Source organism: Gopherus evgoodei, chromosome 2, assembly GCF_007399415.2.
Source record: "Gopherus evgoodei ecotype Sinaloan lineage chromosome 2, rGopEvg1_v1.p, whole genome shotgun sequence".
Taxonomy (NCBI): domain Eukaryota; kingdom Metazoa; phylum Chordata; order Testudines; family Testudinidae; genus Gopherus; species Gopherus evgoodei.
The window spans coordinates 235,255,414-235,269,541 of record NC_044323.1 but is presented as its reverse complement, the minus strand read 5'-3'; the positions used below and the strand labels follow the sequence as shown (position 1 = coordinate 235,269,541).

The 14,128-nt window shown below is 47.0% G+C and overlaps 1 protein-coding gene and 1 long non-coding RNA gene across 7 annotated transcripts in view; one reads left to right on the top strand and one right to left on the bottom strand.

Moving 5' to 3' along the window:
- Positions 1 to 305: 305 nt before the first annotated feature.
- LOC115646845 lies at positions 306 to 6,137 on the bottom strand. Its single transcript, XR_003999156.1, has 3 exons — positions 5,965 to 6,137; positions 3,837 to 4,031; positions 306 to 525 (listed from the first exon to the last, which is right to left on the bottom strand). It is a non-coding gene; the product is annotated as an uncharacterized LOC115646845 (long non-coding RNA).
- A 3,371-nt stretch (positions 6,138 to 9,508) lies between these two features.
- PPP1R42 (protein phosphatase 1 regulatory subunit 42) overlaps positions 9,509 to 14,128 on the top strand; it is a 75,800-nt gene continuing 71,180 nt past the window's right edge. For 2 of the 6 annotated variants that reach the window (XM_030553224.1, XM_030553225.1), the window contains exons 1-2: positions 9,509 to 9,661; positions 12,257 to 12,473. In XM_030553224.1, the coding sequence (XP_030409084.1) occupies positions 12,345 to 12,473 (129 nt within the window). In that variant the 5' untranslated portion in view covers positions 9,509 to 9,661; positions 12,257 to 12,344. Of the gene's footprint in view, positions 9,662 to 10,388; positions 10,412 to 12,256; positions 12,474 to 14,128 lie in introns of those variants that run through there. The other 4 variants (XM_030553226.1, XM_030553222.1, XM_030553223.1 and 1 more) reach the window with 4 other exon arrangements.

The following is a 14,128-nucleotide window of genomic DNA, read 5'->3' as shown; positions in this document are numbered from 1 at the left end:
TCTCCCTCAGCTCCTCCATTAGCCCTGACTCCCCCAAGCCTTTGCCCTGCTTCTGAGGGGTGCAGAAAATAAGGTTCTGCATTGTAGTTTAAATGAATTATTACTCAGAGTTCTGTATTAATATGCCTAGTAAGGAATCTATTTGTTAAAAAACATTTTCTGAATCTTTTTTGTTGTGTGTATTGGTGACAGATATTTTGAAATAAATTACCAAAATAATTGAAGCTAATGTAATTATATTGTGTTATTTTGACAAATAAAATATGCAGAATTTTGCAAAATGTTTAATGTTTTTGGTGCAGAATTCCCCCATGAGTATATACAAAGCAATTGCATGAGACAGCTGAGAGAGATATCAGAAAGCTGCCCAAGAGGACAGAAGACTTGCTGGACAGAATAACTCCCAACCATTGTTTATCGCTCCAGAAGAAAAAACACCAGTTTAATTCTGAAAAGAATATTGCTGAGGAGAGAGAGGGATCCAGGAGCAGCAACAGCTGCAAGCACCAGCAACTTCCACAACATCTACAACCAACCAGCAGAGGAAGCAAGTTATTTTATAACATATAGTGTAGCATAGTTTTAGTATAGTATTAGGCCCTGCATATGCTTGAAGTGTGTGTGTGTATGTCTTGATTGTAATTTATCTATGTAAAACTCAAAAGAATAAGCTAAGAACTGCTGTCAGCACAGACTGGCTACCTGTAGCAAAGCACACTGCTTAGAATCATTTAAACTGTATGCTATTGCATGCTGAAATAAATTTGTTAGTCTCTAAGAGTATGTCTACACTATGGGATTATTCCGATTTTGCATAAACCGGTTTTGTAAAACAGATTGTAAAAAGTCGAATGCACGCGGCCACACAAAGCACAATAATTCGGTGGTGTGCATCCATGTACTGAGGTTAGCGTCGATTTCTGGAGCATTGCACTGTGGGTAGCTATCCCATAGCTATCCCATAGTTCCTGCAGTCTCCCCCGCCCATTGGAATTCTGGGTTAAGATCCCAATGCATGATGGTGCAAAAACAGTGTTACTCATTCATTCCTCCGTGAAAGCAACGGCAGACAATCATTTCGCGCCCTTTTTCCCTGGATCGCCCTGGCAGATGCCATAGCATGGCAACCATGGAGCCCGTTTTGCCTTTTGTCACTGTCACCGTATGTGTACTGGATGCCGCTGACAGAGGCGGTACTGCAGTGCTGCACAGCAGCATTCATTTGCCTTTGCAAGGTAGCAGAGACGGTTATCAGTCATTCTGTACCGTCTGCTGCTATCATGGGTGCTCTTGGCTGGCCTTAGCTGAGGTCGGCCGGGGGCGCAAAGACAAAAATGAGAATGACTCTCCGGGTCATTCCCTTCTTTATTAGAGTCAGTCCTGCCCAGAATATGGGGCAAGTGTACTAGAGAACCAGTGTACCAGAGAGCACAGCCGCTCCGTGTCAGATCCCGCAGAAATGATGAGCTGCATGCCATTCTAGGGGGTGCCCCTGAAACAACCCCATCCGTTGCTTCCCTCCTCCCCCAACCCTCCTGGGCTACTGTGGCAGTGTCCCCCCAGTTGTGTGATGAAGTAATAAAGAATGCTGGAATAAGAAACACTGAGTTTTTAGTGAGATAAAATGAGGGGGAGGCAGCCTCCAGCTGCTATGATAGTACAGGCAGGACATTAAATGGTGGAGGGGGAGAGGAGCCCAGCATCCCGCTGCTGTGATAGTCCAGGCAGTACAGAATCTTTTCTTTAGACATGAAAACGTGTGGGGGGCTGATGGAGCTCAGCCCCCAGTTGCTATGATGAGGACGGTTACCAGCCGTTCCGTGCCATCTGCCGGGAATGACTGGGAGTCATTCCTATTTTTACCTAGGCACCCCCAACCGACCTCACCTGAGGCCAGCCAGGAGCACTCACGGGATGATGACGAGGACGGCTATCAGTCCTTTTGTACTGTACCGTCTGCCACCAGGGAGGGGAGAGGAAAGGATGCTGCTGTTTAGTGCCGCAGCACCACGTCTACCAGCAGCACGCAGTAGACATACGGTGACATTGAAAAAAGTCAAGAAACGATTTTTTCCCTTTTCTTTCACGGGGGGGGGGGTGGTTAAATTGACAAGATATACCCTGAACCACTCCGGACAATGTGTTTGGCCCTACAGGCATTGGGAGCTCAGCCAAGAATGCAAATGCTTTTCGGAGACTGTGGGGACTGTGGGATAGCTGGAGTCCTCAGTACCGCCTCCCCACCTCCATGAACGTCCATTTGATTCTTTGGCTTTCCGTTATGCTTGTCACACAGCACTGTGCTGTGCACTCTGTATCATAGCCTGAAGATTTTTTTCAAATGCTTTGGCATTTCGTCTTCTGTAACGGAGCTCAGATAGAACAGATTTGTCTCCCCATACTGCGATCAGATCCAGTATCTCCCGTACGGTCCATGCTGGAGGTCTTTTTGGATTTGGGACTGCATCGCCACCCGTGCTGATCAGAGCTCCACGATGGGCAAACAGGAAATGCAATTCAAAAGTTCGCGGGGCTTTTCCTGTCTACCTGGCCAGTGCATCCAAGTTCAGATTGCTTTCCAGAGCAGTCACAATGGTGCACTGTGGGATACTGCCCAGAGGCCAATACCGTCAATTTGCGGCCACACTAACCCTAATCCGACATGGCAATACCGATTTCAGCGCTACTCCTCTCGTTGGGGAGGAGTACAGAAACCAGTTTAAAGAGCCCTTTATATTAATATAAAGGGCCTCGTTGTGTGGACGGGTGCAGGGTTAAATCGGTTTAACGCTGCTAAATTCAGTTTAAACGCGTAGTGTAGACCAGGCCTAAGGTGCCACAAGTACTCCTGTTCTTTTTGCGGACACAGACTAACATGGCTGCTATTCTGAAATAAAGGATTTGTCTCTGATTTTTACTTTTAGATTATATTGTAGTAGAGATTATTAATTACATTAATAAAAAGATACTTTATTAAGGAAAATAACAAAAAATTGACCACCTGTGTCAATAATTTCATTGGAAGGTTATATCTGTGTCTTTTTAGTGTTTCCTTAATCTCAGAAACCTCAGCAGGACCGACTGAGGGGGTGATAGGTAGGTTATTTGAAGCACACCCCAAAATCCACTTCCCAGGGTAACACCTCAAATCCAGGGCAAAGAATAGCAGTCTGAGTTTAATCTCTCTGTTTATGATGGAATGCTCCCTTCGGCCAGCTTCTGAGTCTGGCCAGGAGACACCTGCACATCTGTCACTGGACAGATCCAGCATCTCAGTGCAGGCTTCCCCTAAGAAACCTAAGACTTTGGAGGCATCAGTGAAGGTTTCCAAAAAGAGTGGCATGGACTCCCACCTTAAGAAGCCAGTTTCAAAAAAGTCCAGGTCCCCGGTGAGATCTATGGTCTACGAAGCTCTCAATTCGGTACTCATGATTTGAAGGACTCCTCCTGCAGTACCAGTGAGTCCATAAAGTCCCAGAGGACAAAAGAGAGACATGGGTCTGATAGGGCCTCAGTACTTTCTACCAGCAAAGAAGGGAAGCACAGACACTCGAGACTGGCATCATCAAGTTCAGCCTACCTGTTGGTACCCAGGCATGCAGCAGTCTTGGCACCAAGCAAGCAATGGTGCCAGACACCATCAGCATCTACTTCAGTATGCCCCACCTCCATACGCAGTGGCCTTGGCTTCTGCATCAGTACCAATCCCCTATTTGGTACCACAGCAGTTCAGATATACTAAGCAACTCTTAATAACAGATTAACCAGAATCCCCATTCCTCAAGGGTACTGAGCATCTCTTGGTACCGAGACCCTAATCTCCGGACTACCCTTACCTGCTTCATCTATGTGTCCAAATGTCATCCAAGCTCCTGACCATTATCTCTTGTCCAAGACACAAGTTATGCATTTCATCCAAACCTAGCAGTCCTCTGCCTCATAGCGTGCAGAAATGGAAGAAATTCTTACATTGGTGGTGTCATCGCTGCCTCCTGCTTGATTTGGTGCCACTTTCAGACATCCTGAATTATCTGTTGGATCAAAAGAAATTGGGATTATCAGTCAGTTCAGTTAAGGTACATTTGACCGCAATATCAGTCTTTCATCATCCTGTAGAAAGATTCTCCTTAGTTGCTTATCTGTTATAGTCTAGGTTTATTAAGGGTTTTGGGGAACCTCTGTCTGCAGATTACAAACCCTACCCTGACCTGGGACCTCAACCTGGTATTCAATTACTTTATGAGTCCTCCATTTGAACCAATGGCAACCTGTTCTCTGTTGCATTTATCTATGAAGATGGCCTTTTTACTAGTCATCATGTCAGTCCACAGGGTCAGGGAGATTAGAGCTTTGATGGCAGATTCTCCCCATTTACAGTGTTCTTTAGGTACAAGGTTTCTTTAGGTCCACTCCTTAAATTCTTACCTAAGGTTCTATTAGAGTTCTACCTTAATCAATCTATTCATCTACAAGGGTTTTTCCCAAAGCCACATAATTCTTTACAGGAATCCTGTTTACATACCTTGGATGTTAGAAGGGCAGTGGCGTTCTACTTAGATAGGATCAAGCAATTTAGGAAGTCACTTAGCCTCTTTGTTTCCTTTGTGGATAGACTCATAGACTCATAGACTCTAGGACTGGAAGGGACCTCGAGAGGTCATCGAGTCCAGTCCCCTGCCCTCATGGCAGGACCAAATACTGTCTAGACCGTCCCTGATAGACATTTATCTAACCTACTCTTAAATATCTCCAGCGATGGAGATTCCACAACTTCCCTAGGCAATCTATTCCAGTGTTTAACTACCCTGACAGTTAGGAACTTTTTCCTAATGTCCAGCCTAAATCTCCCTTGCTGCAGTTTAAGCCCATTGCTTCTTGTTCTGTCATTGGAGGCTAAAGTGAACAAGTTTTCTCCCTCCTCCTGATGACACCCTTTTAGATACCTGAAAACTGCTATCATGTCCCCTCTCAGTCTTCTCTTTTCCAAACTAAACAAACCCAATTCCTTCAGCCTTCCTTCATAGGTCATGTTCTCAAGACCTTTAATCATTCTTGTTGCTCTTCTCTGGACCCTCTCCAATTTCTCCACATCTTTCTTGAAATGCGGTGCCCAGAACTGGACACAATACTCCAGTTGAGGCCTAACCAGCGCAGAGTAAAGCGGAAGAATGACTTCTCGTGTCTTGTTTACAACACACCTGTTAATGCATCCCAGAATTATGTTTGCTTTTTTTGCAACAGTATCACACTGTTCACTCATATTAAGCTTGTGGTCCACTATGACCCCTAGATCTCTTTCTGCCATACTCCTTCCTAGACAGTCTCTTCCCATTCTGTATGTGTGAAACTGATTGTTCCTTCCTAAGTGGAGCACTTTGCATTTATCTTTATTGAACTTCATCCTGTTTACCTCAGACCATTTCTCCAATTTGTCCAGATCATTTTGAATTTTGCCCCTGTCCTCCAGAGCAGTTGCAATCCCTCCCAGTTTGGTATCGTCCGCAAACTTAATAAGCGTACTTTCTATGCCAACATCTAAATCGTTGAAGATATTGAACAGAACCGGTCCCAAAACAGACCCCTGCGGAACCCCACTTGTTATACCTTTCCAGCAGGATTGGGAGCCATTAACAACTACTCTCTGAGTACGGTTATCCAGCCAGTTATGCACCCACCTTATAGTAGCCCCATCTAAATTGTACTTTCCTAGTTTATCTATAAGAATATCATGCGAAACTGTATCAAATGCCTTACTAAAGTCTAAAGTCTAGGTATATAGATAGGTATATAGATAGATCCACAGGATCTTCGATCTCTACTCAGAGACTATTGAGATGGATATCTGGGTGTATTATCACTTGCTATGATGCTGCGGACATTCATACCCTGCCCCTGTCCCCCAAAGGGAGATAGCACATTCAACCAGATTGCAGGCAACATCTACTGCACTACTGAAGAATGTACCAGTATCTGAAATACGTAGGGCTGCTACATGGGCTTCAATACATATGTTTGAGAAACATTAGGCCTTGAGCCATACTGTCAGATCCAATGCAGCACTTTGGTTCTGCAATGCTGTCTTTACTTCTGGACTCTATTCTGAAGCTTTCTCTTGCATCTGGGGATACTGCTCAGAAGTCACCTGAAATGGAGAATAAATAGGAAAGTTTAGGTTACTCACTTTATGCATTAACTGTGGTTCTTTGAGATGTGCATACCTATTGGGTGCCCTACTACCTGGCCTCCTTCCCCTCTGCTTTGGCCTGTTCCTTAGGGAATGTTTGGTTGGACAAGGAACTGAGGGCGGGTTGCCCGCACATCCCTATATAGTCTCAGTATCCAGCACAATGAGGCATAGGGCACATTAGTAGGCCAAACGGATACTGCTAACTGACAATTTCTGCTCAAGGCCTCGACAGGCACATGTGCACCTGAATTGGAGCATCCATAGAGACAAATATCTTGAAGGACTGCAGTTACTGCACAAAATGAGTAATCTCTTATTGAAGGGACACTTCTTCCCCATCCCCCCCCAAAAAAGGAGAATGTACTCAATTTACACCTGTTCAAGGCATTTCCTAAAAAGCAAACAACATTGTTTGTAGTTTAAAGTTACATAGCGTCTTCTCCTTGAGGATCCCAAAGTGCTTTTGTGTCCGGGGTCCCTGTGGGGAGTCAGCTGTGGTCACTCAACTAGGGTGAACTGCAAAGAATGGGGCAGACAATCAGCACTAAAAGTTGGTGGCTAAACAAAGTATTAAGCTTCATGCCAGTGCATTTTACACATGGAAAAACTCAGCCCCAGAACCTTTAGAGAGATCTGCAAAGGAATAAAAATAGTGTAAGACTTCTTTTAAACATTGTCTTTTGTTAGTTTGTGTTGTCAGCTGACCAACAATTGGGGGTTAAAAAAAAATTGCTGGGTCTTCAAGACCTTAGAAAATTTGCTTTATTATTATCAGAAGCAGCTATTCTTAATATTTAATGTTTGTGGTAGAGGAGGGGGCTAGAGGAATCCCTGACTTTCAGAAACCACAATTATGCTCCTTTCTACTTTGCTTCTCTTTCTTTCATAACTTAAGTGTACCACTTCAGATAAATCTGTGGAGAGTCAATCGGAAAGCAAGACACTATAAGTGGTTGTTGAATGCATGTTGTGTACATAACAGCAGCAGTTATGCTTCTAATATATATTATGCATATTTTTGAGAAATTGCAGTGAAATATCTCTATAATGTAAATATGGCTTAGCGCTCATGTCTCTGCATCAGCAGGTTATTTGTGAGTATAAATTCTATTCCTTGAGTTTATAGTTGGTGTTTGCTCTTTCTTAGTGTTAAATACTAATAGAATATGCCTAAGTGCTGTTGACAGAGCAAAACCAGATTTGCTGACAGAGGCAATGGTGGTTGGGACCCTGAGCTTGTCACCCATTTTATGTAAAATGCCATAGGATCCTTAACGTCTACCATATTGGTGCTGCTTCAACATCTTAAGGCAGTGGTTTTCCATTTGTGATCTGTGGACCCCTGCAGGGTCCGCACAGACTATGTCTAAGATTTCCAAAGGGGTATACATCTCCATCTGAAAATATTTAAGGGTCTGCAAATGAAAAAAAGGTTGAAAACCACTGCCTTGGGATACTTCTAAGTGCACTTTTATCTTTTTATTGTTTATACTCCGGTGAAGGAGAAAAACGCTGGAAATATTCATTTTTAGGAGGGGGTTCGCAAGACTTGACATTTTAGTGAAAGGGGTTCACAGGTTGTTAAAGTTTGGGAACCACTGCTTTAGCCCCATCCCTTCCCTGAGGCCATGCCCTCTTTCCCACCCCTTCCACAAGGCCCTACCCCCAACTCACTACATTCCCCCACCCTCACTCACTTTCACTGGGCTGGGGCAGGGAGTTGGGGTGCAGGCTTCAGCTGGGGTGCAGGCTCTGGGATACAGGAGGGGGATCCAGGCTGGGGGGGATGGGGCAGAGGGGTTCAGGGTGCAGGAAAGGGCTCTGGGCTGGAGTGCAGGGGGCTGAGGGCTCCATCTGGGGGTGGAGGCTCTGGGGTGGGGAGTTGGGACATGGGCTTACCTCCAGCAGCTCCCAGTCAGTGGCACAGTGTGGGGACTAAGGCAGGCTTCCTGCCTGTCCTTACTCCTCACTGCGCCCCAGAAGTGGCCAGCAGATCCAGCACCTAGGTGGAGGTGCTGCAGGCAGCTCTGTGTGCTACTCTCACCTGCAGGCACTGCCCCCGCAGCTCCCATTGGCCATGGTTTCTAGCCAATGGGAGTGTGGAGCAGGTGCCTGGGGCGGGGGCAGTGCATTGAGTCTTGTCACCCCCACCCGCCTGCCTAAGAGCCAGACCTACTGGCTGCTTCCAGGGTGTGGCACAGAGCCAGGAGAGGCAGGGAGTAGCCTGCCTTAGCTCTGCAGCACCACAAACTGGAATTTTAATGGCCCAGCCCATAGTGCTGACCAGAGCCACCAGGGTCCATTGTTCCAGTCGAAAACGAGACACCAGGTCACCCTACAGCAGATACTATTTTGCTGCCTGGCAATGGTGCCTGACTGCCTGGAATGGGGGAGGGAGGCCTTTTCACTCAATTTAAGGACACTGCCCAAGGATCCTGAACTTCCACCACAGTGTGGCTGCCAGAACAGGCTAGTGGTTTGGTTTTTCTTAATTTTACTTTGTAACTGTGTCAGCTTTCCCAGCCTGCCCTTAGTTACGCACTCTACATGCATCTGGCATAAGCATGTGGCCCTAGTCCTGGGCCTGCTCCAGGGCCACCCAGAGAGGAGAGCAAGTGGAGCAATTTGCCCCACGCCCCGCAGGGGCCCCCACGAGTTTTTGGGGCTCCTGGAGCGAGGTCCTCCACTCGCTCCAGGGGCCCCGAAAAACTCTCGTGGGGCCCAGGCTCCCAGATCTTCTTCCACCCCAGGTCTTCAGTGGTGAGGGGTCCTTCCGGGGCACTTCGGTGCCGGGTCCCGCTTTGGCGGTAATTCGGCCGCGGGGGTGGGGGGCTGCCACGGGTCTTCGATGCACTTTGGCGGCGGGTCCTGGAGTGGAAGGTCCCCCCGCTGCCAAATTCCCGCCAAAGCGGGGCTCCCCGCCGCCGAAGACCCTAGGCCCCCTGAATCCTCTGGGCAGCCCTGACCTGCTCAGGGGCCACAGCCACCGCCAGGGCGGGCTGAGAGCTCGCGGCCCAGCCGCAGGCTCTGAATAACCAGCGCCGGGGGAGCAGCTGCCCGCAGGCTGCCGGTGGAAGCTCGCACAGGAGCTGCTGTTCCGCGCCTTTCCTTGCCGGGGCTGGGAGCAAGCGGCCCAACCAGCAGCTCTGGGAGGACAGACATAGGGACGTGTGTCTCCCTGTTTGCAGGGTCAGGCCCCAGCTTCGCGCAGAACCCCAAGCTCTCTCGCCTCCAGTGCGCATGCCCGCGAGTTCTCCTCCGTGACAGGCGAGGCGGCGAGAGCCAGGATTGTGGCCCTGCCTACTCCTGCGGGCGGAGGACCCGTCCAGGCGTCCACCCGGCAGCCTCTGCGGCTGGCGTTCTGTCACCCTAGCAACTGGCCGTGAACTAGACGGCTCGGGAAGCCGCGCACGGTTCCGTCACATCCCGCACCAAGACTGGCGCTGGTCGGCTGGGGGGGGGGCAGTGCGTGTGGTAGGCGCGGGGGTGCGGGCGACCGGCCACTAGCGCAGGAGCGGATGGGTGGGAAGGTGCTGCTGTCTCTGGGGAGATAAGGGTGAAGGGCGGGGCGGCGGCGCTGTGGCGGAGTGGAGGAGATCGGGCGGGGGTGGAGAGAGAGGCAGGGCCGCCCAGAGGAGGGGCAAGAGGGGCAATTTTCCCCGGGCTCCGCAGGGGCCCCCACGAGAGTTTTTCGGGGCCCCTGGAGCGGGGTCCTTCACTCGCTCGAGGGCCCCAGAAAACTCTTGTGGGGCCGGGCCCCGGAGATTCTTCCGCTCCCGGTCTTCGCTGGCGGGGGGACCTTCCGCTCCGGGGCGGAAGGACCCCCCGCCATCGCATTACCGCCGAAGCGGGACCTGCCGCCGAAGTGCATCCCGGTCTTCGGCGGTAATTCGGCGGCGGGGGGGGGGGGCCTTCCATTCAGGGACCCGCCGCCGAAGTGCCCTGAAGACCCGCAGCAGGGGTCCCCCGCCACCGAATTACCGCCCAAGAGCGGGCTGCACTTCGGCGGCGGGTGCCGCCGCGGGTCTTCGGGGCACTTCAGCGGCGGGTCCCAGAACGCCCCCCGCCGCCGGACCTGCGGGAGGTTCACCGGAGCCGTCTGCCGCCGATGGCCCCAGGCCCCCGGAATCCTCTGGGCGGCCCTGGAGAGAGGCACTGCCATCGGATGGGGGATCGAGAGCGTGGCAGGGGAGGTGCAGCCGTCGATGGGACAGATGAGTGGGGGTGGGCAGAGAGGTGCTGCCGTCACACTGGGTTAGATGGGCCGGGAAGGAGCAGGGAAGTGATGGGTGTGGGGAAGGCGGAAGGGGACTGTGGATGATGGGATGAGGAAGGCTGCAGGGTGGCTCCATAGCCTAGGTGCTGGAACTAGGGCGTGGGGTGCTGCATTACCCCCTAGCTTGGAGTGGTTTCCGTTATATACGGTTTACTGTTTTTTGGTCAATGTCTCTTAGTATCTCCACTATAAAAATTGTTCGAGCATCCCTGCATGGCTCCATGGCGTATTAGGGCCTGATGCATATGGAGCATGGGAAGAAGCTTGTATCACCAGGAAGCACTGAAGTCGCATCAGATGCTCTCCTTGCATTTCACCTGCTGCTTAGTTTCTCAGACTTCATTTCTTTGGTGACACTCTTAGTATTGCTGACCTGAGCTGATCATGATATTGGCTTAAAAATAACAAGATTTTTAAAACAATAAATGTGGAGTTGGTACTATATGTCTTTGGATGTGGCACCAAAAATTTTCAAGCTTTGATCCACAGCCATGAGAGCTAGAAATTTTTTTATTTTGTTGTTTGTTTTTTTTAGAAAAAGCTTTAGTTCTCATGTAGTCACATGAATCCAGGAGCTGGGATTTAAGAAGAGCCACAGATTTCATGGGAGTTGGTAACATTGTGCTTTCCATGATTGCCTCAGGTCACTGGTGAAATTGTGGAGGAAAGTTTAAGGAGAATCTGCTCAGTCCATTTTGAATTGTGAGCAGGAAAAAAGTATACTTTCCCCATTAAATAAAACTAAATAAAGTTGTTTTGTACATGTACAACTGAAAGCTGTTGAACTTTAGACTTTGCACGTGGTCAATCCTCCCTAAGAATTTAGGCTGCAACTGTCTTTTAATATTTTATTTTCATACTTATCAGTGTTTTAAGAGATAAAACCAGGTTTGGCACATTTTCAATATTAAATTTTTACTCACTTTAAAGTTGTGTGCTCACCAACAGCATTATAGAATTGTGTTAACTATTGTGTAACTCCATATTGGTGCATCTATAGCAGTGGTTCTCAAACTATGGTCAGGACTCTAAAATGGATTCACTACGGCTAGCATTAGACTTGCTGGGACCAAGGGTTGACGCTAAAGCCCGAGTGCTCAACCCCCACCTGAGGCAATGAGGCTCAGGATCAGGATCAGGCTCCAGCTCCCTCTCCCCCCACCCAGGGTGGCAGGGCTTGGGTTCTGCCCCGCAGTCACATAATAACTTTGTTGTCAGAAGGGGGTTGTGATGCAATGAAGTTTGAGAACCCCTGATCATTAGGATAAGACGTGCCACCAACCCCAGTAATAAACAAATGTAAATTTAGAGTTAAGTTTTTGAATCCTTGAGGATATCAGATATACTTAAAGCTTCTTATGTTTGGTGTAAATTGATTAACTGCTGATAAAAGTGCTTTTGAATTAAGGTCAGGGACTCTTAGTAATTAGTTATTTATGTAAAAGTGGCCAGGAATTATTTCTACTGCTTCAGTATGAAATTGACTAGAAAGGGGTGTTGCAAGCCTCTAAAACACACTGAAACAACAAACAACAAACAAAATATTGTGATATAATCATTTATTTTTTGGAAAACTTTCAAAAGCAAGCAGATGAAAACCAGGAGGGAGCAGTTAATTATAAAAGAGGAGGCTTCTGTTTATACATGAATGCCTTGAAGTAAATGTGAAAGAAATTGCACGGGGAAAATTACATTAAACTTTAATGAGATTTTTGGTAAAATATATTTTTTTAACTTTGCCGGAGTTTCTGTCTAAAAACACTGTAATCTTATTTGTTCATTTTATTTTGAAGGCACTTTAGAAAAGCCACTTACAAGAATATATGGAATTCGTAGTGATATCGAAACAGTTTCTGTGAAAATTTGGCTAATTACAGAATTATGGTTCGACTAACAATGGATCTAGTTGCTAAAAGCATCAATCACAAAAACCGCAAAGAAGAATCCCTGGCACAGTACCTGAGAAAGATAACTCACCTGAACTTATCAGATAAAAATATTGATACAATTGTAAGGACTTTTTCATAAATCATGAAAATACTACTTTTAATTTTAACTTAGTTTTATAGCTGGGGTTTAGGATGTTTTATTGCTGTTTTTGATTATTTGTTAATTTTTGGGAGGACAATGCTGATCCCTATATTATATTTTAAAACATTATAGTTGACCAGATTTTTTAAAAGGTCTATTTGGAAACACACATTTTAGCGTGCATTGCTGAATTTTAAAAAATAGATACTCTGGGAGAGCGTGGGTATACTTGGCAGCACATAAGATTAATTTGGAATGTACAGATATTTGGAACATAAACACCTTAAAGCTGTGATAGTACCTGTAGTTCTTTCATATATTCACACACTTCAGTGTTTTATAATTCCCACTGACCAACAAAATTGTTCTTGACCATTGGCCTTGTTCTGTTGTCTTAAGGCAGGCAAAACTCTCATTGAAGTCAGTTGGGATTTTTAACTGCATGAAAGTGTGGGGTGTAACCCAGTGGTGAGCTGGAGCAGGTTCCCACCAGTTCCCAAGAACCAGTTGCTAAAATTAGACCACCATGGAGAACCGATTGTTAAAAGGCTAAGGGGTGGACAAAGAACTTCGGTCCACGGGCCGGACCATCCTGTTGCTCCCAAGATTCCCAGCTGGGAAGGTGGAGGTTCCCCTGGCCCCTGCCCCGTTTCCCCCCCAGCTGTAGTATGGCCAGCCGCCACCGGCTGGGCAGCTCAGCTGAGCTCCTGAGTCGTCCTACTGCTTTGAGCTGCAGGCAAGGTAAGTGGGGTGGGGGGGGGCTGCAAGCTCCAGGGCCACTGGCAGGGGGCAATTTTCCCCAGGCCCTGCAGGGGCCCCCGGTTCCATGAGTATGTCTCCCCCCCCAGCCCTCCCTCGCTTGCCCCCTCTCGTTAAATCAGAACTTTTTATAGGGAACCGGTTGTTAAGATTTTGGCAGCTCGTCACTGGCGTAACCTATGTATCCAGCACAGTTGAAGGATGTATTGGGGACATCAGCTATTTTACCTAATTTTTTTATTAAAAGAAAGAAGTATATAAAAGCAATTGCACTTTGAAGAAGAGAGATGCATTCAGTAGCTTTCTGCCTTTCATATGCTAAACAATGTTTTGTAGTTTAAGAAAGGTTAAAGTTTACAATCTCTTTTGTAACATTCCATAGAAGAGGCAAATATATAATTATTGTTTTAAAAATGAAATTAGTTTATCTTTTAATTGAATTTGAGACATTTGCCACCTTATTAAGTTCATGAAAAATGTGAGTTGTAAAGTTTTATCCATGCACTGGTGCTAATTAAGGATCTTTGGGCATTGCTGCAATGCAAATAATACCTAATAAAAGTACTGTAACTAATTAATGACCAAGAGAGGAAGGGGGGAACAGAAACTCTGCAGCTCAGATTTTTCATTATTTTAAAGAGGTAGTAATAGTCTCAATTGGTGCTAAAATACAGGACTACTTTCGTTTTTAAACAGCTATTTTTTCTTCTCTTGGGAATCTTATGGAAGAGTTGTTAACTTGTAGCAAATTCTTTGCACTTGCCTATGATTTATTCCCTGCATTTTGGAGGAAGGTTGGGAAGGGGAAGGAGAGAAACAGGATTGGATATAGGTCAAGTGAGGCTAATGAGGCTAATACATTTGGTCCATTATGG